A 27,529-nucleotide genomic window follows, 5' to 3' on the forward strand; every position below is an offset into this window, starting at 1 on the left:
AGGTAAAGTTTACTTTGATGAGGTTTCCAGGCTTGAATCGGGGTTTGATCAAACGAAATGACTCCTGTTATTTAGACTTCGGCTCTAAATGTAAAAATGTCACTAGTATATTTGAGCTCAATTGGGAGGACAGAAATGGTTGTGTTTTCCATACATTTAAGGCCAATCCTTTTACCAGCTGCATACTTCACAAAAGTAACAGGTAATGCTTCCAGTATTTGTTTTCTATAAATGTTAGGCCAAGTCTTTTCTATCCTGCATACTCCATCGGGGCATTTAATTAGTGTTACTGATCCAATTCCATCATAGGGGTAAGTGTTGCCTCACCTTGTTTCTGTTCTAAACAGTTTCTTGGAGGTGTATGCTCCTCCCTTCAGGATAGAGCTACCAATTCTCCAATTAGTATAAAAGGTATACACCCCAATGTCAGTCTACACATCACTGTCCACTGAAGAGTATGTGAGTGTCATGGCCGGAAGACGTGCAAGTATTAATATTTCACTCTAGGCTATTTGTGCAGTTTACCTTTATAAGGAAACTTGTTACTGGCTTTGGCCAGCTTTTTACTGCACTAAATCACAAATAAGCATATGCTTCAATTATTTAACCCCTTCAGGGCACTCACATACTTCACAAAGTAGGCCACAGGACAATAAGAAATGGCATATATTCAGTGTAGGTACCTGCTATACAGAGTTTACCTTGACTAGGTTGGCAGTCTTGAATCATGTTTTGATCAAAAGATGCAACTAAATGACTCCCTCCTTTGTTACAAAGGCTTAGCATCTAAATGTAAAAATGTCAATAGTATATTTTAGCTTAAACCACATACTAGCAGAGCAGTTTCCAGAATTTGAGGTGCCACGATTTCTGCCAGATGGCTGTTTTTATACACAAAAAAATTACTTAAAAGAATATTAGAGTTCAATGAGCAATGGTCAAAAGGTGTTTCCAAGAGATTCCCCCTCCCTCTAAACACACAACACATTGTTTGTTGGAACAGTTTATTTGGTAAGATACATCTTAGCCAGTGTCTTCTTACATTGGTTTTGGAGGAGCTCTAGGAGGTGCACCCTATAAAGAAAAATTAAAGACATTAGAATTTTAGACATTTAGCACGTTATACAAGAACACCAACAATGCTACAAGAAATGCTATGAAATAGCCCCTTCAGATTCAGACACGTGTATCTGGAGATCTGTCCAATGCTGAAGCAGCCTGCAAAACATTGCTCAAGATGGGCAACTTATTCAAGCCAAAAATGCCTACTAAACATTCAAATATGAGTAAAAATCCCCTTGACAATGGATGTCAGTGTTGCATGGTAGACTAGTACAGGGGTGCACAAACTTTTGTCTTCTGCGTCAAATGACGCCGCGGGATCACGTTGCCAAAAACAAGGTAGGAGACATTGCAGAGGCCTCCCGCTCCCCCCTCCACCGCATTTAATTTAAATGTGGTGGGGAAGAGCACGGGGCCTCTGCAAACGCTGCGCACCCACAGAAAAACTTTGCTCCCCCACTTTACGCACCCCTGGATTAGTACATGCCATATGGTACCGGGCGCTATATTCATTCTACAGGTCTGAGCTGTTGCCAGGATAGAATACCATTTGTATGCATAACCTGCTCCTCTTACCACTCCTGTGCATTGCTGGCCCCTCAGGAATAAATGTAGCAACACAAAACTCCATCCATTTATTTTATCATCTACACTCCAAGATCAAATGTGAATGGTTTCACTGATCAATTTGGAACATATTGCTTGACAGCACTGTAATAACGTTGCAACAAAAATAAATGTGAAATGTGTTGGATATCAAAAAACGTCCTCCATTGAGAACCCAACATTTACATTTTACCAGTCTTGAGCCCAGCATGCTGTGATAACTGCTGGTCGTTATTCAAATTACTTCTCATGTCTGGTGCCCTTTTAAACTTAAATCGATGCACTAACCGCTCAAGAACTGTATAGTGGGAGTGTAGTGTAGGAGGAGTGGCTCAATGAGCAAAGACACTGACTAGCACTGAGTTTGAAGCAGGGGAAGCTGGTTCTTGTGACCTTGGGCAAGTCACTTTATCTCCCTGTGCCACAGGCACCAAATACATAGATTGTAAGCTCCACAGGGCAGGGACCTGTGCCTGCAAAATGTCTCTGTAAAGCGCTGCGTAAAACTAGCAGCGCTATACAAAAACATGCTATTATTATTACAAGATTAGACCTGTATTAAGACCAATGAATCTGACCTGCGTTTTGAAGGTCACCAAGGCAAACATCACATAGAAGCATCCTGCATTAGAGGTGCTGCCTGAGATGCATGCAGAGCTACAAGCAGGTAGAAAAAAACCTCCTCAGCACTTTAAACAGACTATAAAGGGTACATACCGCCGGCCTAAACCTGGGAGGAGGAGTGCGGTCCTTACGAGCCTCGCGGGAGCGATTTCTGACCACCTTGCTGTGGATGGCGCAGCTGACGCAGTAATGCAGTTTCACGTACAGCTTGGGCAGCACGTAGGCTGAAGAGGAAGAATGAGATGGTCACAAGTGGAAACATGAAGAGCAAAAGTAGAATTGTGTTATTCTGAGAACAGCACCAGCACTGACCCTCACTTTGCTATAACCATATTCTAAATTCCCTAGCATTTTTTAACCCCTTGGCTGTCAGGCAACCAATGAATTGCCAGCACTTCTAGTAGCCATGGTGCTAAATGAACAAAACCTTTAAATGTTATACGTAAATCTGCTCAGGAATAAATTCTGTGCTACATAAAGGACCACAGCAAAAAATGTAGCTCTCCTTAAAGGAGCAATCCAAGCGGGCCGTCCTTTTTTTGGAAGTGAAACTTCTTTACAGCCACCTATGGTGTTTTGATGAAATAAAATAAAAAATAAATCTGCTTACAAAAAACCATGACAGAAGTGACGTCACGGTATTGCTGATCGCGCGCATAACAACCTAAGCCACACAGATTGTAGGCACTGCAGAAGCCCATAATAGTCATCCCCCCAGCATGCGCTGTAGCGGCACGCGCCGTGCGTGCAACCGCTCTGCGACACGCCCGTGCCCAAGCCCGTCAGGAGCGCGTCCACAGGCGGTACCGGGAACATGCGCAGGATCATCGAACTCTACCACAACTTCCATGCTCAGGCGCCTGGACCCCAGCAAACTCTCTGCTGCATAGGTGGGCCCACTCACAATGCGCACAAAGACGCGTGCACAGAGTCACGAGGAATTCAGTTAGTACAAATATAGATGTGCAAATAGCTAAAACGGAGTGGGGGTGCCAAGCCCACGCATTCTAAAGTCAAACTTCTTTGCATTCTCACTGAAATTGTTTGGATTTTAAATAAAAACACCACAAATACAGTTTGTGACAAAACAGTGCCAAAAAACAAGTTTCACTTAAAATGCACGTGCTCGGAACACACACTAAAAAATAGGTTTGAAGCAGGGGTCTCAGGAGACGCGAGTTTTAAAACGTCGCCATTACATGAACCCTAGTTAGCGTGATGGAGAAAATACTAGCACCCCCTACGGAGGTCTCTCTGTAAGGGAGTCTCTGGAGCCGAAATTAATGGGGGTTCAACACGAGAACCCCCTGCTTCAAACCCATTAAAAAAAAAAAAATACTTGGGACACTAAGCAGCCCCACATTTTTAGTTTTAGAAAAATTATACTAGCTGCCATGACACTCCGGTACAATACTGTATGTACAGTGTGGAATACATTTTACACACTGTAAAACTCTACATTTACACTACTGAGCATCTTATCGTCAAGGCAAAGCATGCTAAAGTAAAAATGTATTACTGGCGTAACAAACACCAAATGGGCCACGGTTGTAGAAAATCCATAGGCCTTAAGTACCTTAAGTGTTGACTATTTCCCAATATACAAATAAGTGGTGCGCCGCAGGATCCACTGACTGCAACCCCATTATGGTCAGAATGCCTTTTTTATTTGCAAGCTATGCAACCAGACAATATATAAATGTCCCCTTATATGTACCTGTATTTACATAGCACCATCCATGCACACGGCGCTTCACACGTGACAACAATAGGAATAAGTGCTTCAGACATTACGATTAGAAGAGGAGTCCCTGTCCCAAAGAGTTTACACTTCACAAGACACAAAAGAGCCACATTATCCCAACATTGAACTGTAAACTTACAATCAAAGACACTGGCTTCGGAGATATCCCTGACAGCCGCTGCCTCCACGATGTTTCTTATGACAAACTTCTTGATGGCTTTGTCCTTGGGCACACAGCGAGCGCAGTTGGTGCAGCGGATGGGCTGGACATGCCCGCGGCCTTTCTTGGCACGTCCGTTATTCCTTCTCTTCTTGGTCTGTTTGGGGACAGGTGAGAAGATGTTCGTTACACTGTACCAGCAAAACGAATACACCAAGATACCATTCAGTGCCAGGACTAGTGCAACAGATTCACACAGGTTCGACAGTGTATCACACCCCGATTCAGCGTTAATGGCCATTCAAACCAATAACGCTCACATTGGACCTCAGTAAATCCCACAGATAATCCTGATGGGATTGAGAAAATAAAGAGCAATACGGGAATGCCCACAAACAGTATTAAAATATACACGCTCCCACCCTTATAAAACGGGTAACACTACACACGTGCGATTCTATTTCCTGTAACTATAGCCAAACATGTGACTTCCCGGAACATTAGGGGGTCACTGTAGCACATTGCAGGCCCCGGAAGAGTTAAAGTCGCTGTGCTAATTACTGCAATGTGTTTCTGTGCAGCGGGGCGCAGATTAACCCCTGTACCGCACACAGGAGTGTAACATACAAAGCGCTGCGTCCCGGGCCCATCATGCGGCTCAGGCCCCGGGCCGGGTTTATCGCTAGGCAGGAGGAAGCGGCCGGTGACATCCTCACAGCAGAGGCCGCGCGTGGGGCCCTCCTCACAGCAGAGGCCGCGCGTGGGGCCCTCCTCACAGCAGAGCCCGCGGGTGCCCGCTCCCTCCAGGACCATGCCCGACCCCTGCCCGGAAAGAGGCGCGCCGTGTATATATCTATATATCCGCGGAGACCGTACGTACACACAACGCGTTGAGCTTTATAAACAGGCGGACAGACGTGCGATACATCTAGCAGCCGCCTGTACAGCACAGTATTATATATGCACGGCTATATCGCGGGCCCTGCACTCGCTCTACCGCGCTCTCACCATCTTGGGCTCGAGGGCTGAAAAGAGGACCGACAGACGACGCGCACCGTTTATAAAGGTTATCCCTCCGCGCCGGACGTGACGTACCAGCCGGTTGGTGACGGATTCTCAGACAGAGGTTGCCTTCACCATTGCATGGAAGGAGTCGGCCCCGCCCTGATGCCGACCGGAAGCGCGTTTGCAGGCGGACTATTTTCAGTGATGCAGCGGAGGGATCATTCTGATGAATGGAACAGGTCATACACTGCGCACGCGCAGATCAGGCAGCACAGCAGTGCAAGGAACCTGGTTGGCTTGGAAACTAATACAATAAAACGACCTTTAATTCATTGGCTGCTATTGGTCTGTTCAGCAGACATGTGGTTAATATATTTTAATATTAATAGTAACGTTAAATTATTCTTGGGATTAACATAATTTGAAATTATGTGAAAAAATGTTAACATTACAAATCAGATACAAATACAATAAAAAAGAAATGAACAAATATTAATATATATTTTATAAACACGCAAATTATTCCTAAACCTACAAACTAATAACGATTTTACTTACATGAAAATATTAGGTAAAACCGCCATAATAGATTACTTTTCATTATATATATATATATATATATATATATATATATATATATATATATATATACAAACTAATAACGATTTTACTTAATTAATTAAAACATTTTTAAAAAAAGTTTAAAAAAATGGCGGCGATTCTCCGCAGTCCCGGCGCGCATGCGCAGGGCAGGGCAAGCAGGGCCCGCTCCCCCCCGCTCCCAACGCGCTTGCGCAGGGCCCGCTCACCCGCCCCCCGATCCCAACACGCATGCGCAGGGCCCGCTGCCCCCCCGCGCTCCCAACGTCACTGTCCCCCACCCACCCAGTCACTGTCTCCCACCCACCCAGCCACTGTCTCCCACCCACCCAGCCACTGTCTCCCACCCAGTCACTGTCCCCCACCCACCCAGGCACTGTCTCCCACCCAGTCACTGTCATTCACCCACCCAGTCACTGTTATTCACCCACCCAGTCACTGTCTCCCACCCAGTCACTGTCTCCCACCCACCCAGTCACTGTCTCCCACCCAGTCACTGTCATTCACCCACCCAGTCACTGTCTCCCACCCACCCAGTCACTGTCTCCCACCCAGTCTGTCATTCACCCACCCAGTCACTGTCTCCTACCCAGTCACTGTCTCCCACCCACCCAGTCACCGTCACCCACCCACCCAGTCACTGTCTCCCATCCAGTCACTGTCTCCCACCTACCCACATTCAACATTTACCCACCCACTGTCATTCATTCATCCACCCACCCACTGTCATTCACCCACACACCCACCCAGTCACTGTCATTCACCCACCCAACCACTGTCATTGCGCGCTAAAAGATATTTTTTCGTGGTAGGTGCGCTATGGGTTCGGGGGGGGGGGGGGTGCTATGGGTTCGGGGGGGGGTGCGCTATGGGTTCGGGGGGGGGGGGGGTGCGCTATGAGTTCAGGGGGGGGGGGGGCTGCTCCTTTCATTTGTCCCGGGCCCCATGATTTCTGTTGGCGGCCCTGGCTGGGAGCCTGGCGTATATCCTGGAACGATGCTCTGTAGCGCCTCCACTTGTGCGGGATTCTATGGTGTAGAATGACCCCGTCACAGGACACAATAAGAATACACACTTTGTAAAGCAGAACACTTTTACTATATGCAACTAATATAGTTACAGCCGACCCACCAGGCCTCGCACAGCCGTACCTTCCAATACTCCGCCCCTTCTCAATGGAGTCACCGTCCCCCAAACTACCTAGGGGCCCTGGGGCACCCAACCAACCCGGTGTCCACAAGGTCAACCCCCCCACCCAATGTGTGGTACAGCGCTGCCCACTAATGTGTGAAGGTGAGTTGGTGCACTTAGTTGGGTACCCACCGGGTGTGTCCACACCCGGGTGCGCCGATGCCGCGATGAAAAGATCTACGGATCCAAGGAATACCTGCGGAGCCTCCGCTTCTACGGTGGGGGGTCCCGCAGGGATTGTAGCACCTTTGATAGTCTCTGTAGTAGATGGTGTCTGGTCCCAGAGCACTTGAGGCCAGGATGCAGCCGGGTCCTGGCTGTGTCCCTCACTTTAACACTACAACGAGACTGCTACAAGTTGTAAATAAATTGTACTAACCAATCTGTCAAGATTAATATTAATCTAAAGGGCAATTCAATTAGAGTGAAAAATAAATACCCCATTAAGGGCGCGTTAGTATAGCGCATGTTAAGGACATCGGGGTATGGTGACGTCAGACGCATAACGTGCACCAGGAAGAGACGGCTTGTTACATGGGGTCTGAAGACAAGGTAGTATAGCGCAGGACACAGAGATATACCTGTTTTCTCCCCCTGACCGTACCTGCGTGGATATGAGGGTAGATATGCCACAGTATTACATCACTGTGACCCGTAGGTTTCCTGGTCAGTTTGCTAAGTGTGTACTTTGAGAAATATCACCCTCGCTGGTCACTAGATATACATCTATCTATACATATAACTAACTGCGAACTTCCTGTGTGGTCACTAATATAGTGATTTATACTGATATGGAAATACCTATCCTATGGGGGAGTAACGTGTCTATGTCCTTAACATATATATATATATATACTATACTTAGGTGGTTATAATCATTATTAAGGAAATTAACCCTTGGTGTCAAACTTAACTGTATACATATTTTCATCCACCCTATATATACCTTGTACACATATAGGATATCCTTTTCCTTATGAGCATAGGTTGTAATCATACACCTACTCACCCCTTTTTCGTCCGTCTCTCTCCATTGGGGATTTTAATATCCTTTGTCTATATGTTTCCTATTTTTGTTTGTTGTGTTATTGATAGATTTAATTACATTATATTATTTTGTTTTATTTTAATATTGCTTTTGAGTCTGTTGTAAGGGGTCCTCAGGATCCCCTAATGGTCCAATGAATTACTCATTAATACATCTATAATTGGATGTTGCAACTTCAGAGTGCAATTTATAGGGCTTATAGTGACCCCTGGTGGTCACTTGTTCAAGTGTCAGATATTATATTTTTCCCTATGCACCAAGTTTTTTATTACAGTAGGTGAGCGATGAGTCACTATGTTTGTGTGATGATTGTGTGTAAACAGTTCTGAAATGGTTGTGGTTAACCACTCATATGGTTACGGATTTAGGAATGATTTCTTTCCCATAAGACAATGTATATAGTGATGTAATGAGACTGGGTGAGGTGTGATGGTACGAGGGAGGGACAGGCTACAAATACTTGTTTTTATTTACATATGAAGAAGAGACCTGTGACGTTTCAAAAGGTTTGTACATCATAATTAGGGATTCCGGCTTCAGGTTTTAACTGAAAACACACAGGAAAAACAACACCGACTGATGATCTTGCACTTTGGGTTAGAACCGATAAACACCGGAAATGAAGTATTCTGTCCTACTAAACTCCACCTCTTGTGGCAACAGGTCCAAAGGAGACAAAGGCGTCACGGGAGAGTATGGAAACGGGGGGGGGGGGGGGGGGTTGAACAGATCAACATCAAAAATTCTAAACCCTGTCAATTTTATTTCATTGACAACACTGAAACACTGATTTTTTTAAATAAAATGAAGACACCGGAAATAAAAGAAAACACTGACTTTATGAATAAATTAACACAGAAAACCAGAATCCCCAATTATATGGGGATGCTATGTCTTGTATATAATGTATACCCTGTTCACTTATGTAACTGTATTTATAACCATGTATTATTTGTCATCTTAACACTATGCCCAGGGCATACGAGAAAACGAGAGGTAACTCTCAATGTATTACTTCCTGGAAACCTTTTTGTAAATACAGTAACTAAATAGTACACTTGTGCAGAATTATCATGTTCATCCATTTAAAGGTATCACAAACAAGACAATTCAAAACTTCTCCAGAAACCATACAGCTGCTAGAACTTTGAACATATAGTTACAGAACTAAATCCAACTTTTATTATAGAAAGATTTATATTTTAACAACGAGGAGATATCCTCATCTGTTTTTGTTTATAAATCTATATTTAGAATGCACGTGTCCGTCTGTCCATCTCCTGCAAAAATGTTCTTCCCAGTCATGTTATTCATCAATGGAAAGCCCTTTGTGAGAACCTGCTAGCAAAACTGTGGTATTCTTACATTTTCCAAACCCTTTGAAATGCTGCCACACATTTAGTCTCCACCCTTCCATCACCGGCTCTTCATTGCATGGTCTCTCTCCAGAAGTCTTATTACTTCAAAGCAGGTACGTGATCACTTTTAAACGCTACAAATTACAAGCCATTTGTCCGAAATGCATAATCACTAGTGTTATACTCAACTACATTTATTTGGAGATAAAATAAAAGGAAATACTGGGCCTCACTGTACAATATATGTAGCAATATTTATGCTTGGTCATATCCAACGGTTCAGCGTCACACAGTGGGCTTTCATCAGAGAAAGAAAGCATATGCAAGTAGCAGATTTATCACTAGATACAGGATATTCCCACTTGGAGCACTTCAATTAACAAATACACAAAGCCCTTGTAAGCTCAGAACCCAAATCCACCACATCATATATATTTGTATCAAAAGGAGGGTTAGTAGGATTTGTGACCTCATGTATAGAACAAAAGACCGAAAGGCCCAGTGCTACATCCAACATAACAAATGATATAGTTAAATACTTATCTGGTTATCTTCTCATAAGCAAGGGTCATTTAGTTCAATTATTTGGCCCAAGTATTTTAAGCCCGCAACCATGTCACGGTATGGCCCATCTGTACGTCCTAACACTTCCACCTTTTTAATTGCTGTTCTTGCTAAGCAGTGATGAGAATAAAAACAAAAAACACAAATAACACAATAGTCAGTGATTTATGCTAATTCAATTAGAGGATTGCTACTCACAAAGAACAGGTTCCTTGCCTGTATGATAGAGTACCACAAACAAACATCTGAGAGTCCAAATAAAGTGAATACTAGTAGGCAATGAAAGTACACTGGTGTAACGATACCGTGCTCCTCCAAATAAGTAGCAGGACCTCCTCAGTACTTTGGTATTGACGGGACACCCGCACCCTTCATGCGAGCAAACACCGCTTCCTTAGAACAATCGATTGCCTTCACAGATCTCCAATGTCACACTTGTGTACTGTGCCCCTCATGCATACATCAGGTTAGCTCTAGGAAAGTATTGGCAGTGCTAGCTACAGAAAGCACAATAGTCCAAAAAGCCCTGGGCTACTATTGTGCTTTCTGTAGCTAGCACTGCTGGTACCTTCCCAGAGCTCAGATTTTAGTCTGACGTATGCATGAGGGACGCGGTGTGCAAGCACCCTGTAGATGTCGGAGACATGTGAAGACCATCAGCTGTTCTAAGGTAGAAGTGGTTGCTTGCAAGAAAGGCGCAGGCGTCCCATAAATACCACAGATCACAGTTTTAGTGTTAGGACCTGCATTAATTTGGTTATACCTTGACATTTGATATGCAGGCTTATGACGCTTTGGGCAAAGGGTTTAACTAAATAACCAAGTAAATATTATTAAAGTATTTAAACTTTATACTTATTACTCTATATGTTTTGTCAATTGGAAGTAGCATTGGGCACCCCCATCTTTTGTCCCATAAATACCACCGAAGGTTTGAATTCATTGGACTTTCTGTAAGTGCAATTGTGATTGCCTGCATATACAATATAATTAGTGTTACGCTAGGTTTGCCTAATTTCTTCTTTTTGTCAGTGCTTAAGGGCTATCTTGTACAGAGGAGGTCCCACTACTCATTTGGAGAACGGAGGATGATACCCTTATACCAGTGTAATTTTATGGTCTACTAGTATTCACTTAATGGGGCTCTTTGCATTTCTCTGTCTGGTTCTTAGAAAGAACTACAGTCTACTAAGACAGCCCTCCATCCATTAGGGCTCGTTTATAGTAGAGTCGGCAGTGCACGAGATTGAAACCGCGTGATGTCACTCGTGTGGTACGTGCACGCAAAATCTGCACTGCCGGCTGGAGGCATCGGGAGGCGCGGCATAACATGAGCGGTTCGCCCCCATTGGCTGAATCGATCATGTGATGCGGCCGTCGCACAGGGAAATCAATTTGGCAAATTTGTTGAAAAAGCGCGCACCTGGATGTGGTGTTCACGCGCGCACTGTGTGCGCCATCATTGCTATGCATACGTTTGTTCCGGCATTGCACGTCGCCATTATAAGCACGGGCTTAGAGAGGTTATGAGAGCTTTTTGCAGGTACTGCCTTGTAAAGCTACGGTCCTGGTATTGGCTGCTGCACGGGCGCCTGGCGCCCTATCGTTGCGTGCACAGCTTAAAGCCATGATCTGCGGTCTGTAGAGAGCGATGGGAGGCGCGGGGGGTATGGGGGGGGGAGGTGGGGGGAGGGCACGGCCGTTACTGAATGTTAATATGCATCCGGCCTATTCATGTCCATGCGAGACACTGCCGTGGAGATGTGACTGAGTAAAAGCAGATACAAACACTCGGGCTTTTTTTTTTTTTTTTTAAATATAATTGTGTTTCTCTCTCCCCCCCCCCCCAGACCCACTCCCCCTTCGCTGCCATTGGCTCGCTGCACACCATGTGAACGCGTCGCTGAAAGGGAAGACAACATTTTTGTCTTCCCTGCTGGCTGACGCGCCTTCGCGCTTCGTGAGTGCCTAGAACATTAACCACTGGGGCCTGCCTGATAGAGGCGAGTGTCTGGTGTGTGTCACCGTAACCACCGGTCTTGGGCTACGGCTCCACTGCCTGCGCTGCACGTGCGCCTGCTGGCCTAGCAGTGCGTGCAGCCGCGTTTCCCGGTCTGCAGTGAGCTGCAGGGGAAAAGACAGGGGGGGCGTGAAGGGGAGTTACGGGGGCGCGGCCATGACGTCACCCGGCAGTTTCGCCCTCATTGGCTGAACCGCCGGGGGCGTGGCCTAGCGCTCCGTCGCTAGAGCTAAACACAATTTTAATGTCAGCCAGAAAAACTCGCCGCGCAGAGCGGCGGCCGCCCTTCGCAGCGGGCCCGGCCCCATTGAGGGGCGGCTCTTGCCCCCGCAGCGCTCACCATAGCGAGCGCTGCAGTAGCCAGCGGGGACCAAGCCTTAGGACTTAGGGCTGTTCTATACAGCATGCGGCCGTACGTGCCTATGCGAAAGCGCGTGCGCGTGCCGCATGCTTTTCGTGAGTATATTGTGTGAGTATACAGTGTGTGTGTGTGTGTGTGTGTGTGTGTGTGTGTGTGTGTGTGTGTGTGTGTGTGTGTGTGTGTAATTTTTTTTTTTAATAAAACATTGTTATATATATATACAAACACATACATACATTTGAGTGCAGGCAGCGGCGCAAAAATATGAATTTCCTCATCTTCGCCACTGTCTATCGGCTCCCCTCTCCCTGCCGTGCGCGCGCAACCCTTCTATAGAAAGGCTGACTAACGTCAGCCAACTAAAAATCCGCGCGCGCGCGCACAGCGTAGCACGCGCCCGGCACTATAGAACGTGCCTTACAGAGGGGCCATACCGGGACGTGGTTGTAGGCTTAAAATACTTTGTCTTTTGAGCACTTCAATTAGTTTTAGATTAGTTCAAAGACGAGTGTGCAACACCAGTTTGCTTCTACAATAGAATGAGAGGAGCCGTAATAAATTACTCATGTTTTATTTATAACAGATCTTCAGCCAGAACAATACAAAACATACATTATCTCCATTACACAAATGTTTACTTACACTATGTTACAGATACAAAAAACGCGTTGCAGCAAGATTTAAAAGCAAGTCTAACCTCACAAACAAAAGGGGTGAATGCTAATTAAATTAATCAGAATCAAGTGGTAGTAAAAGATTTGAACTCACAGGAACCATTTAAAATATTGCACTTTTTTTTTTTTTTTTAATGTTCGAAACAAGGAACGCATACTTGTATAGTTCTATTTTATAGTGTCTCAGCTATTCAGGATGGTAGATTTTACAGAAATTAAATGTTAGCTTTTCTTTTAATGTTGTCTTTATGAAAGTCAAGTTACTTTGCTTTTTTCTATTCATTAGATTTTAAGAGTGTAAAAACCAGCCACCATTTTCTCCCATTGCCGTGTATACCCAAAACTGCAATTGTTGTTGGCGCACAACAGCCTTTCAAGGGACCAGGCATTAAAAGTCCTGAACATTCAGCACAGTGGATAAGCCTCATTGGCGGCAACAGGCGTCTTTTGTATTAAATATGTATGAGAGTATTTCTAAGGGGGGAACAAAGTGCTTTCACCAACCACATCAAAGAGCAAGAACTTACCCTGTAAAGGGAATTCACAATAGGGGGTTCATTAATAGACAGCAGAATGCTCTTGTTTTGCAGCAGAAAACATTGTAACGGCAGGGTTAACTTTAAAGCAGCAATCCCGGGGAAACATACATTCATTTTATTTACATAATTGGAACCAGGGGGGCCCTGGTGCTGCAGCAGCTACTTTCAGATCAGGGAAGCCCCCGGTTACCAAGATAATTACCGCCGTGGTCACCAGTGACCCTCAAGGAAATCTCACATAGCCTCCTCTTTTTCACCAATAGGAAGCCACAACATATAACGTTGCAGCTTTTGAATGGTCTGCGGTTCCTGCAAGAATGAAAACGTTTCCCCCGCATTGTTTGTCTCTGAGGGGGGTAGGCCTTGATTCCAATTATGTAAATATATATATATCTGAGGTGGGATTACTGCTTAAAATGACCTCCATCATAGTCACAGAAAGGAAGATCCTCAAGGTAGAGGTATTAAATAGATAACGTGAACTACAGTATAAAGCAGCTGGCCGACCAACCACTCATAAAAACAGGAAGACAAGTTTCTGTGTTAGCACCACATGTCCATCAAGGCTGATGACTGGGCTCTACTAACCAAGAAATATTGTTTCTGATGAACGTAGATTGTTTCTGTAATGTTGTACCGCTAATCGCTAATTTGACTAGTGCAAGTGTAACGCTACAGAGTGGCCCTTGGTATAAGATAGCTCAGCCTCATCACTACAGGGGAGGTCAGCAACGCATTGTAATGTAATGTGATGAAGGCCCCTCTTACATGGGAAGGATTGAAAATGAATCCTTTAAAAAAGTGTTCACACGTACTTCTTGAGCACATCATGCTTTGTAGTGTCTCTGGGCTCATGCTTCACCTAGGTTGTCATTCTACAGAAGGCAAGACATTTGTTTTAAGTGCTGGTCTATGGAGAGAAGGAACACAGAGCAATGGTTGGTACCCGCCGTTGAAAAATATGGAGGGAAGGCCAAGTAATAATGGGAGGTGTCAGACACTAGCTGTCATTGCCAACCATGTCCCACTGTTAATACCTCCATATTTAGGACTGTCTGGTCTTTGTACTGTGCAAGAAAAGATGAGGTTTGACCGTCATGCTGGTTCCAGTGTTACTATCCCACACAAAAGTACAAATGATTCATAGACATCCAATTCTTGGACCGCAGCTTGACTTTGGTCTGATAACATTTTACAACAACCCCCAACCCTTTGTGTGTCAGATGGGCCAGCAACCCATTTGCATATTGCAGGCACCTCTAGCACAGAAAAGGTTGATAGAAAGCGGCTAACTTCTATGAAAATAAAATGCTAATCCCATAATCTACCTAATCTGATGTAAGTGAAGGAGGAAAGAAGATACCATGTTACTCACCGGAAGAAAGAAACCGCTAAAAAAGCAAAGTAGATCAAAGTTGATTGACTTTAAAAAGGCAAGATGTCACACCCCTCTGACAGATTTTACATTTGAAATTAGTGGCCCATAATTTTACCCCAAATTTGTGGTTTATGTGAAAGATTGTTTTTAGACATCAGAACACAGTCATACGCTTCTTAGGTGTTGTTGTAACATTTTCATACTTCTGCACCAAGTAAACCGCGAAAGGTAAGTTCCTACAAAATAAATCCCACTGGTTACAAATCCAAATCACGAGAAAGCAATTCCGTGTAAAATTGTCACTATAAAATATAAATATATTTCTTAACGTCGGAAAAAATAACTTTTAATGGACGAGCCCTCCAGAGTATAAATTATAGTTTACAGAGCTTTTAAAACCTTACAGGTCTCTTCTGTACCGAAAAGTATAAGAAACACCTGTGAGGTTTCAAAAGCTCTGTACCCTATGTCACCTACAGAATACAATTTTTTGTTAGTCCATTAAAAGGCATCACAGCATAAAAAAAATGTACACTTTCAAGGATTGAAATGACTACTAGAACGCTGAACTACAAACTATAACGTGTAAAATGATTATATTGCAGGTGCCACATCCTAGTTGTCTGCATCCCGAGAAAAAGGGATGTTCACATAGGCTCCTGCTGCAGTGCAGACCACCTTCTGGGCCTCTAAATCACCTAAGCTGAGGAAGCAGACCGATATTTTGGCCTTGGGCTCTTTTGCTGCACATAGGCCCTGCAGTGCAAAGCATAGCAATCCTTTCTGGCAGCATAGACAGGAATAGTGATGAACAGGGCCCATTAGGGAAATGTTATCAAAGTCTCCTGACTGTAAAACAGGAGCGCAAACACTGCAAAACAACTTTAGATTATCCAAGAAAAACAGTTACATCAATGCCACCTTATTATTTGATCAACCTAATGCCGTTTTTTTGTTTGCATTTGAATTTCCCCAGTTTTGCGTCCAGCGGACATTATTAAATAACGGACGGTGAAGCATTGATTATACTGAAGAAACCTTTAAACACGCAATTGCTTTCTCATTCTATCACTGCTTTTAATAAATCTTGTTCTTTTTCCAGTTTAGTGCAAACGTGAGTCTATTTCCAAGAGAAAGATGACTGCATGTTAACCTTGCCTGCAGGAGATTGGAGGACATGAAATGGGCCGCATATATGTGCACACAACCTTACAAACCATTTCATGCGTGCGCAGAATAGAAAAAGGAGGTGTTTCACGAGGTGTTTTGTGTTTCTTTGTAGAAAAGGATAGAACAGCCTTTGGTTTGTAGTTCAAGGAAGCAGCCAGTGAGTGAGAAAGAGCTGTCCTTGCGTGAGATTTGTATTATGCACCCTGGATGTGTAGCAATCCCTTTGCTGGAGGGGACAGCTATGAGATTTAAACAGGCTCTATCCTGCCATCTGCAGCACAGAAGAGAAGGACACCCCTCAGCCTCATGAGCCAAGGGAGGAGCTCTCCGAAGAACTTGTGTAACAAGTAATATTCATACAGGACACATGATCCCTAAGGAGCAGGTAAAAGACACTGGGTTAAAGCCTCAGACCTATTTAGTATGGTGTACTGCAGCAGAAGGGATGAGAAATGTCTTCGTGTGGCACCCTATTCTACAATTTGCAATGCTTGTTTCATAATCCGATTCAACGTTAAAACAGCTACCTCTAAATAACAGATTTATAGCTGGACTCAAATTCTGTAGGAACACCACAATGACAAATGTCACTCGTGGGTCAGGATAAGGGCTGATGGCAAGCCGAGCCAGGAACACGGTGGCAATATTTTGGTGATCTGTGCTGACTACAGTTGGATTTTTTTTTTAATCTGAAAGATAACTAGTACAAAAGTTGTGACCCAAGTTGTCAAAAATAAAATTAGTATTAATACTTTTCTAATAAGTTTTTATAAAAAAAATCCCATAATCACTGCAAATTTTAATCAGTGCAGCACTCTTAATTGCTGAAGTAAAACCCAATAATAAAAGCCGTGTTGGTCATTTATTCTGTGATATTTGCCTGTGCCGTTTAAAAGTTTTGCAGCTAAATCTAGGAAATATTTTTGAAAGGAAGTGGTACACATGGCGAGTATGCTTCAAGGCTGTGACCTTTCACTTAAAAGGAGGCTTGAAGTCAGAGGTTTGGGGTAGGCTCTGGTTGGACAGGACACACAGTATATCACCAGTTTCCTGGTTGTTTTTGGTTCATTTACATTTTTGAAATACGACTATTTGTTATAATTGTATACATTAAGCCCCATTTCCTGAAGTGTGTTCCATGTGTTCTGCAAGCAGTGACATTTATAGACTACTGAGAGAAAGCACTTACTGGCAGATAATGGTCAATAAAGGTGGTACTATCTGATGTCAAGCAAACCCATGCAGAGGATAGGTGGGAACCTGCGGTCTTGTTACAGTTAGCACCCTTTATTGGGGTCAACCTGCGGTTCCTTTCTACCTATGGAATGCTCCATCATGACTTAATGATGAAGTGACCATTGGCTCATATTTAGTTAGTGCTGATATTCCATAAATAGGACACCTTATAGCCCCATTCTCTTGAATGGACGTAAGATTCTTTCGGCCCCGGAAGGTGCCCGATGGAGCAGTGCCGCTTAGTAAATATGGCCCTTCATGTTTCATAGCGGTTGTTGAATTCCGTCTCTAACATTTTTGTTAGTGACTGGAGTAAAGGGGCAGATACATCCCTTTGAGGCAGTAAGTGTGGGTTTGGTTGTCTACGTAGTGTATTAGAAGATGTACATTATGGGCCATATAAGGAACAGATAAAAGTTATGATTCGTCTAGACATAGCTGGATAGATGAGGGACTGAAGCCAGAGCAGACAGAACCTGTTGAAATGTTAGACAAGGAAGCACATTGTTGGTGCTCAACTTGCTCATAAATGGTTTCCAGACACTCTTGAAGAGTGGAAGAGGGATATCCCTACATTTCTTTCATAACAGAAAGTACTGTAGTTATGGAGAAGTAAAAGGTGTATCATTTGTTTCTTGAACCTTCCAGTGCCATGGGCACTAGAGATTAAATCTAATGGGCAGTGCTGTAATGTAGGGGACTTGAGGCATCAGTAGCAAAGAGTAAAGAAGTTGCAGCACATAATATAAGGGAACAGAGAACCCGGTGAGCCTTTTAAAGCTGTGTGCACTCTTACACGTGATGAAAAGTAAATACAGTGTATGTAATTCAATGCGCACAACAGACTTCCGTGTCTGTGGATTGCATCAGTTTTCAATGATTACATCAGAAGCTGTTCCAAAATACAAGTTACAAGCTGGAAAGCCAGCTCTACACTCAGTATTATTGTAAACTGGAAAACCAAATTGCAAGAACTGGAGACCAAGGAAGTAAAGTGAAGATGCTTATTACACGCAGTTGCCAAGAGGAATGCATCTGTAAGCCTTTTACGCCTGGAGAGAACAGCAAAGCATTATTGTGCCTGTTACGCTGATGTGCAATGCATTGCAGGTCTTTCCAGGGCTTAACAAGCTCTACATTGGTTTCAATCTCCAGTACTGAATTGGGGGAAGTTCAGGTTGTGTGCGTGTGTTTCTATGTGCAACAGAAGAGAAGAATCATGAAAGAAGACAGCTTAGGGTGAGTGGACAACTCAAGAGGATATAAAAACTGTTACTTCAATTAAAAAAAATGTCTAAAAGGATTGAAGGTGAGAGCATGAGGTTGCCTCAGTGCTGGCGATTCTACAATACAATGCAGTGCAAAGAGTTGCAGCCCCACCCAGCATCAAAGGAAAAAATAAATATCTACCAGGGAAATACTCCGTTTCATAATCAACAATATTTAAATGGCTTTCATATATAAAAAAAAAAAAAAAAAAAAAAGAAACAAAACTGACCATTAAGGGTTGTTTCTTGGTAGCGCGTTTCTTCTTTTTAAGTCCGTGAGCCAGTTCACGTCTTCCTTTTCTTTTTTTGCTAGTCAGTCAGTGCAAAGGAGAATAAAATGGAGGGGAAGGAAGGAGGGAGCGCCATTGATTCGAGTGCGGAGGGGTGAAGGAGGAGGTAACTCCTATGCTGTTTTCCAACCCTCTCCCCCCCAAGGTGCTGAGAATGGCCTCCCGTTGCTCTTGCCCTCTCCCGAGATTTTGGCCGGCCCCCATCCCCCCGGACTGCTTGAGATGGCTGGGGAGCGTTACGCATATCTAGCAGTCAAGGGGTTAATCAATTCGGAAACTGGGAGACTAGTGTAGAAAAACAAGACCTATAGTGTATTATTAGCTTGTCCTCTGCTGGACTATCCAGGTGCTCCCATCAGGCAGCAAAGAGGTTAAGCGTTTGCAAGTTACCACTGTTCTCTCTTGAAATGTTATACGTGGGCCCCCAAAAGGCAACAAGGCACGAAATGCGTTAACCGATCAGAGTGAGTTTAGAGAACGCAGTTTTTTTGTTGCTGCAATACTCTGCGTCTCTCTCCGGCAGTGCCTCTAAAATCAGGCAAAAAGAAAAGAGCCGCCCCCCACTGCTCACTTTCATTTTTGTTAATGTGCCTTTTTAACAAGACATTTTAATGCTTTGTACAGCGATTCTCATCTCTAGGGCTTGTATTGTAAATCTATGCCTGCATTGTTTTTAAGCCTTTGTGGTTGAAATGAAGTGACTGCCATTTGCTATTGAAGAAGCAATGATTTTGCAGACAGTAGTGCGAAAGATGATGAATTGGAAAAAAAAAAACACAAAATACATTTAACAAAAAAAAAGTGCTTCGGTTTGCTCTGTACACAAGCCCCCCCCCCCCCTTCCCTTAAAATTGCAAATATTAATTTTTAGAGGGTGTACATTTTATAGGGCCGGCCAGAAACCTCTGTGTCTGCCCCTAGGCATGACTGTGCGTCTGTGACATATCGGGGGTCAGTGTAGTTTGCTTGCCTCACCCCCGCCCCTCCGTTAAACTTTGTGCTCCCCTCTCACAATATGGGAGGAGAACTCGTACCGGTCCTGGCTGTGGTAGCCGCAGATATTGCACTCAAAAGGGTCTCTGAAGCCATGGCAGCCCATGTGGATGGTGAACATGACGTGGTCTAGGAAGAGTACCCGGCAGTGCTCGCACTTGAACGCCTTCACTTGTTCCCCGTCCTCCCCCAGCACCCGCAAGGATTCTTTGGCTGTGCCAGGCGCAGGGCGGGAGGAGAACCCCATCCCTGCCTCGGGTGGCCTCTGGTCCTCTTTGGCGTAAGCCGGGCTCTGCCGGCTGTTGGTGGCCTGGGAGCCCCTCTCCTCGTGGTTGCTTTCTGTGTCCGTGGTGGAGTCCTGGCAGCCATTGGTAGGGGAGGCTCCCGGCTCACTCCGGCCTCTGTAATGCAGGTGTGCCCCATCTGATAGGTCCTCATGGCCCTCTGCCGCTTCCCGGTTTCCCGGCATATCTGGCCGTCCCGGTAGAGACTGGAGTTGTGTGTACATAGAGCTGATGACTGGGGTGATCTCTGAGATGCAGTTTGTAGGAGGCAGGCGCAGGGGACCGCCCACAAACGCCAGTGCATTGCCATAGGCAGGGTCCAGCGGATGGTGAGACACCATCTCTACGTCCTTCTCGAAGCTGGAGTTCATGTCATACGGGAGGTCAGACAGGCTGAGTCGCATCTGCTTCTCCCCTGAGAGGATTGGAGAAGAGGAAGCGTTAGCTAAATCAGAGAAAAGATGCAGTGCCCGAATACAATTCATTATGACCACACTTAATATACAGGCAGAATGTTTACACGAACAAAATGTTTACTATGTCCCTCCTAATGTAGGCAAAGGGACTGAATAGTTTATATAACCATCGGAGCGACACAGAGAAACAAAGAAATAATGGCCTATTTTGTCTGTTTTCCTTTACTGCAGGATAATAGTGATAAGGAGATAGAGAGCATCTGCAGCCTATCAAATCAGCTTAACCGTGCAGTGCATCACAGGATATATGGGCCTTAAATTAATGTTTGTCAGTGTATCGCATTGCAATATGACCCAAACACTTGGGTCACTCCCAAGGGGTAGAATACGAGCAGAGTAATAGGAACAAAAATAGGTGTTGGAGACTAAGAAAAAAGTACATGCATATACATTTTTAAATAAAAGTTCTACAAATCAAATACAAAAGCATAAATAATATAAGAAAGTAGAATAGCAGTAAAACATACATTCTTTTCTCAGGACACAGTGAATTCTTCCTGCAAGGATTCAAGCTTCAAAGAGGCAAGTGAAATAATCTTGTTATTCCTATTTTATTCAACACCCATTCGGCCCCTTCCCAAAATGTTGGTAATGTGGTCTCTCTGCTAGGAGGGTAGTGACTTCAAACAGAGTTCCCATTTCTTGAAAACATTTGTTGAGGCATTTTTTTTAATACGAATACCTGCATCTTTTCTATCATTGTAAGATTGTTAACATTTCTGCTTTTAATTCCAAGATAAATGGAGGAGGGGGCTTTGTCCAGATGCGGAGGAATTACATTTTTAGCTAAAGTAATTATTATTATCGTCACTATAGATGGGATTGGTTCATTTATGGAAGATTCCCATTGTTTAAAGTTTCCACATAAAGGATTATGTATTTAAAAATGGCAGATGCCCGACATGATAATATCATGATATATTAAGTATTTTAATCAAATCTGGTACTACATGGGCTAACATTTCGTACCCTTCCCACTTTTTGTTTTTTTCCCGCCATCTTTTAATTTTGAGGAAGTATAGTAAGTATAGTGAAGATGGCTGCTTTATACCGACACCAGACGAAAGAGATGCTGAAGACTCAGTGTGAAGAGCGGGATCTCCAAAGTCTGGGTAAAAATAAAGAAGGGCTGATACAAATCTTTCTAGAAAATGATAGAGAGCAAGATGTGATACTAGGCCAGGACGACCGAAGCAGTGGCCCTGGAAATTGCCCACGGGTCAAGGAACTCAGGACTCATATTCTGAAGATTGCCATAGTTCTCACCCTGCCAGTTCCCTGGATGTGTGCATGTAAACTGCTCTCAAGCACCGGGGACCGGTAGATGACGCAGTGCCAATGCGGCGCGTCACCCAGTTCCAAGACCAGGAAAGAGAAAGACCAGCTTCAGAACGCGAAGCGGCGAGATATGCTGCAGAGCCAGAGTCAGCGACATATACTGCAGAATGTGCAGCAGGGAGAGAAAATGGTCTGGGGGGCTGGAAATTGAAAGCTTTGCAAGGTTATTGGATCTTAGGCCAGGCCATGGTCAAAAAGACCGTGCTGAACCGGGCTGAGCCGCGCTGAGGGGAAACATTATCCCTATCGGCACGGATTTAGACTGCGCTTCCGCAAGCTTCCGCAAGCTTCCGCAGGCGTGCGGAATTGCAGCCGACAGACAAATGTAAGTTTTCCCGCTGAGGGAAGCGCAGGGCCGGCAACGTGACTGCCAAAAGCCAATGGCAGTCCGTGACGTCGGCGGGCGCTAGCCCCGCCTCGCACCCGGCTCACAAGCGCGCACGCTGACGCTCATGCAGGGACACAAAAGAGCTCCTGCTTGAGCAGGAGAGCATGAGTGTCAGCGCTGCTCAGCGCTCTTCTTATCACCATGTCCAAGGCCTTATAGTTCATGCGCATTTTTTTTTAATCCCTGTGCCCACCTGAAGTGAGAGTGGGTGAAGGACTGAGGTCCTACGTCAGCCAGAGGCTGGCCAGCAGTTAACAAGGGGTTAACAGGATGGAAAGGGGGGTAACTCCCAAGAAACCCACAACCTTCTCCTGTTACACCTACTGAGGCTTCTTCTGAGATGGTTGGCACACCAGGAACAGGGGGATAGGGATACCCGCCAGTATTTTGCCTGCAAACAGCTGGGACATAGCACAAACTGCCCAGGAAGGAAGAGACCTGCAACTGCCTCTGGAGGGGAATCGCCCCTCGGGAGTGCGCTTAGGTGCCTGTGTGGTATCTGGGCCGCAGGAAAACAGAGTTGCCCACTTGTAGTCAGTCATGCTGGGTCAGAAACTCATCCAAGGACTGAGAGACCCAAGTGCTACAGTTACCCTGGTGCGGCCAGGACTGGTGCAACCTGAGGAAATCATTCCTGCGACCTGAGAAAATAATTCATGCATATGGGGATGGCGGGAGGGGTTTGCCACGTTTTGCTAGTGGAAAAGGTATGCTTGAATTGGGGTACTGGACTGGGTATGGGGAGGTGGGAATAACTGATGATATTGCTGCTGTGTTGCTAGATGGTTGTATAACCGCTCATCCTTTCTGTAAATAACTCTTAGAGTGAGGTGATAAGGTGCATGAGGATAAATAATGGAAGCACAGAAATATCAAAGAAGATACAAAAGATTCCTCCTAATTGCACTCTATATACTATTATTTTCAGGTTTAGAACAAAGTTGTCCCAGCAAGACAAATGTGCTAATAAAGCCTATTTTTGGCCTGTGGATCAGTAGACTCGGTTAAAAACAAAAACAATAACATTTTATTACATCAAAAAATAATATATTGTGACTCAGTGAATTATTTACTGTGTAAATTGTTTAAAATCCTTTTGTAGGGGTGGAGTGGACTTGAGACTGAGTATGACCTGGTGTGTTCCATTACTGCACAAAAGGGGTTAATGTTCAGTATGAGGCTAGACCATATATCAGACTGTAGAGTACAGACGCCAAGAGGGCTGTAAGGAAAAAGAATGGCATTAAATCTCCAGAGAAACAAAACATTTCTCAACTGTCTCTCCTAAGACTAAGTTAAAATTATTTTACAGATTTCAGCAATGCTTCTTCTGGATGTGCAATAAACAATTGCATATCATCTGTAATCATTGCACGTTCCATTTCCGGTGATCCTATTTTGATGCCTTTATACAGCTTTAACCCTTCTCAAATTAACCTTTGAATGCCCTGTGACAAACCCGGGAGATCATGAGGGCCAGCACTCTGGAGGTCATATGATGAACAGTGTGTGTCACGCCATTAATGCTAGTTTTCTAGGTAGAGACCGCATTCACGGGTCCTACGTGCAATTGAAACAGAAGTGGAGCCCCTTCCATTTCTGTTCATGTCATGAGGGTCTGGCTGCCTTCGACAATGTGATCGCTACCCCAAGTGACGAGTGGTCGATCTGCTGCCGGTGTTCAGGCATTCAAAAGGTTAATAGCCAAGGGTTCTAATACCAATGCAAGCAAAAGCATCGATAGAGGGAAGCGGACATCCTTGTCTTGTTCCTTTACTAATGGAAACATGATCAGATACAAAACCATTCAGTAAATGTGTGAGGAGCAGTGTGTAAGACTTGAAATTTCAAATAATGTGGAGCTGGGTGTTTTATGCTAATCTAAATGACAAGCCAGTATATGATAATATTGAGACAGACATGCCCTCCTGTATTATTAGTGCCCCCTCCTGCACACAGGCGCATGCGCTCTTACCCATAAATTTCTGAGGTGTGGAGCGCTTGCGTTTTGTGAGGCTGCATGCTAGCCGGTCCATAAAAGACGGCGGGTCGGAGGAGGGGTGCAGCAGTGTGTCTGGTCCCAGCTCCAGGTCCCGAATCTCCTCGCCTGGAGGGAAAGGAGAAGAGATTGGGGGAATTGTCAATGCTATGTAGTAATGTGCGCCACAACATAGCATTAACAATTGTCTATAGGAAACCCTTCTTAGCAGGGGGTGAACTAGTTTTATGAAGTGAGATATCCATGGTAAAACCAAACTACACGAGACTCAGCAGTGCAGTCTGTCTGCACATTAAGGCTTAATTTAGGCACAATAGAACCATGGCTATTGGTTCACTGGAATAACCCAAAGGATGTGACCTTCGCTAAAGTCTTATTTTATGCATTGGTAGGTAATGAGCAAAACCACATAACTTACCTTGCGTAAATCACTCAGGCATTAAATACAGATTGTAAGCATGTGTGGTAGGATTCACTTCACCTGTATCATTTTATGTTCAGTTCTGAATACTTGGGGGCTCCTTATGTCAAGGGTGTGCAAACTGGGGGGGCGAGTGGCACATGGCATTTACAGAGGCCCCGCGCTCTCCCCACAACATTTAAATGAAATGTTGGAGGAGCCGCGAGGCCTCTGTAACTCCCTCTTACCTGCTCTCGCCGACGTGCCTCCATGACAACGCAGCATCAAATGGCAATGCATTGCCATAGCAACATTACATCACAGGATGCCACCGATGCCAGAGATCCGGCAAAGCCGGGAGTGGGAGTGGGGCGTGCAAACAAAAAAATGTGCGCACCCCTGCCTAATGTGATCCTGTTACTGAGGTATTAAGTCTCAGAGGAGCGGCAGGGGCAGGTGAATACAGAAGCCTGGCACCATGTACCACCGTAATATTACCAATTAGGTTGTGCTCCGAGAGGTTTATATGAAGAGTAGAGAGGTTCCCACGGTGAGAAGAAATGCCGGTGCACAGCAATACAAAAGCAGAACGGGATGACAAGAGTGTCAGCTCCGGTACCATTTTATATGTTTGCCAAGCTTCAATAAACACTTTATTTTCTGGTCATCCCGTTCTACTTTTGTATTGCTGTGCACCGGCATTTCTTCTCACCGGGAACCACTCTCCTCTGCTATCAGCGCATGGGAGCACGCACAGCAGGAGCTTCGTCCAACGAGAACGTGAGTTAAAACACTTTCCACATTATGGTGCATTGAAGCGTATGCCAGTGGGATCTTATGTGTATTTGAATCCTAAGAGCCGGTTGAAGTGGGAGCGCGGCATCAGGCTTCCTAGATTCATTCGGGCATCAGGACAAGTTAAAACTCACGGTGCTCCAATTGATATGGACATGTCATGATATATATACATAATCAATACTCCTGCTGAATGTACAAGAGATCTGTACCACTTTAAATCGGTTCACTCTGCTGGGGGTTAATTTTTGAGCTCCGGACCAGGAGGTATTAACCCCTCCAATCTGCCCTTGTTAGGTTTATATGAAGGAAACATTTGTGACAGGGTGCTATGCTTTTATGGCATTCTACGGACAGGGTGTGGCCTAGTGTCCGCCAGCAGCCATGTCTTTGCAAAGAGAGAGCCAGGTTTAAGGTTCCCTCTGTTAGTGACCTGGAGGTAAGCAACTGTGTGTATACATATACACACTTCATACTGGCCTGTATGTTTAGTTTTGTGTCTGCCAGATCCACAATACCAATAATATTAATAATCCCTATAGTACAGTTTATTTCTGTTGAGGAAAGGGAGAGGAATTACGAGTTAACAGTTCTAATTGCTAAAGAGCCCATACATCTTCTTTACTTCTCTGTTCTCTATTAGCCAGTTAAAGGTCTGCAGCTATACCCAATATTGCTGGATCCTGGAGAAGGTTTTTGAAGTGCAGTAATCAGACTTGCCATTTCCTTTGCGATACTGGGGACATTGTGTGGATTGACGGACTATTTTGCACCTTATCCATCTGATGGGGTTCTTATATGCAGTACAAGATTGAGAGTGACTGTTTTAATGTCACCGAGAACCAAAAAAAATAATCAAAGTTCATTTATTAATATTTGATCTCATCTCACAAGAACAAACAATTTTGGGGCACAGAAACCAGATCAATGCTTCAACCACAGGCAAGACCAGGTTATTTTGGTAATTTAAAATGGGTGTTTTCTTACCTTCCTGTGTTAATAAAGATAGTAAAATATTTATAGCACTACGTTTTCAATTCCAAGTAGCTTTACAACTATAACGCAGAGATATTCATACAGCCAACTCTTGAGTAGACCACAGGGAGCACATATATGGTGTTCTCTGCCCTGCACGGCATCATACCAGTTACCAATTACTGGTGGGAACAGGGAGACAAGATAAAGAACAAAGGCTTGAGAAAAACGCAGAAGAGTGCTCACAACTAAACCATACCTTGCAGTATACTACTGACTGAAGTTCATCCTTCCGAACACTGAATAGAAATACTTTTTCAGCTTGAACCATCTGCAAAACACCCTTTTTTTTTTTTTTTGCAACACACGGTCACTCACCTGGATGTGCAGACAGGTGCTGGGCTTCCGTTCCAAGGCTCTGCAGGTAGTTGTGGCAGCGCTCCTTGTGTTCCTCCAGTGTGTTCTGTTGCTTGTAGCTGCGGCCGCAGTAGTTGCATTTGTAGGGCTTGCCGACTGTGGGAGAGGAGACTGGAAGAAATGAAAACAGAGCCTGCCCATAAAACCCGGATATAAAAGCACACTGACATGAATGGTGCAGCCCCACTTAGGAAAAAAGGTGTCATAGAAAGAAAAGCAACAAGAAACTATTTCTAGGATTCTCAGAACCTCATTTACAAAGCTGCAGCTGGAATGAAAGCCCTGGGACTTCATCCAAGAGGCAACATGCTGCCAGGGGATGCTTTCCTCCCTCCTCCTCATGTGTTTATTCTGGTTATGTAATGCGTAGTAGGCTAGTGAATGGGGCAGCTGGATGGATGTGGGGGCTCGCGTATGATTGGTCTAGCTGTTGACTGGCGATTGGCCCAGCTGTGGCTGGCTACTCTTAGGTGGATAAGTACAATCATTTCACCCAAATTCAACCACCATGCAAAATGTGTCTTTTTTTTACCAAAGAAACATTTGCACAGGTTTAAAATGTTGCC

The 27,529-nt window shown here is 44.5% G+C and overlaps 2 protein-coding genes across 12 annotated transcripts in view; both read right to left on the reverse strand.

Moving 5' to 3' along the window:
- Positions 1-987: 987 nt before the first annotated feature.
- Positions 988-5,340, reverse strand: RPS26 (ribosomal protein S26). 2 transcript variants are annotated; one of them, XM_075591363.1, is made up of 4 exons: positions 5,205-5,340; positions 4,176-4,353; positions 2,386-2,516; positions 988-1,074 (listed from the first exon to the last, which is right to left on the reverse strand). In XM_075591363.1, the coding sequence occupies exons 1-4, from the start codon at positions 5,205-5,207 to the stop codon at positions 1,039-1,041; spliced, it is 348 nt and encodes a 115-aa protein (XP_075447478.1). In that variant the 5' UTR covers positions 5,208-5,340; the 3' UTR covers positions 988-1,038. The 2 variants fall into 2 exon arrangements, with proteins under 2 accessions (XP_075447478.1, XP_075447477.1); XM_075591362.1 differs by lacking the exon at positions 5,205-5,340 and adding an exon at positions 5,077-5,139.
- A 42-nt stretch (positions 5,341-5,382) lies between these two features.
- The window catches only part of IKZF4 (IKAROS family zinc finger 4), a 61,459-nt gene continuing 39,312 nt past the window's right edge, over positions 5,383-27,529 (reverse strand). For 4 of the 10 annotated variants that reach the window (XM_075591354.1, XM_075591351.1, XM_075591360.1 and 1 more), the window contains 4 exons: positions 26,925-27,074; positions 24,353-24,484; positions 18,839-20,590; positions 12,899-14,466 (listed from right to left, as the gene is read on the reverse strand). In XM_075591354.1, coding sequence (XP_075447469.1) covers positions 19,887-20,590; positions 24,353-24,484; positions 26,925-27,074 — 986 coding nt within the window. In that variant the 3' untranslated portion in view covers positions 12,899-14,466; positions 18,839-19,886. Of the gene's footprint in view, positions 5,506-7,188; positions 10,073-12,898; positions 14,467-18,838; positions 20,591-24,352; positions 24,485-26,924; positions 27,075-27,529 lie in introns of those variants that run through there. The other 6 variants (XM_075591355.1, XM_075591353.1, XM_075591359.1 and 3 more) reach the window with 4 other exon arrangements.

Source organism: Ascaphus truei, chromosome 3 (assembly GCF_040206685.1).
Source record: "Ascaphus truei isolate aAscTru1 chromosome 3, aAscTru1.hap1, whole genome shotgun sequence".
In the NCBI taxonomy this organism is placed as follows: Eukaryota; Metazoa; Chordata; class Amphibia; order Anura; family Ascaphidae; genus Ascaphus; species Ascaphus truei.

Excerpts from the sequence above, each read along its gene's own strand:
- RPS26 (XM_075591362.1), bottom strand. The coding sequence starts at position 5,124 with ATGTATCGCACGTCTGTCCGCCTGTTTATAAAGCTCAACGCGTTGTGT. Across the intron at positions 2,517-4,175 it reads CGAAGCCAGTGTCTTTGATT|CCTACGTGCTGCCCAAGCTG; the intron begins GTAAGTTTACAG and ends CTTCCTCTTCAG. Across the intron at positions 1,075-2,385 it reads CTCCCAGGTTTAGGCCGGCG|GGTGCACCTCCTAGAGCTCC; the intron begins GTATGTACCCTT and ends TTTTCTTTATAG.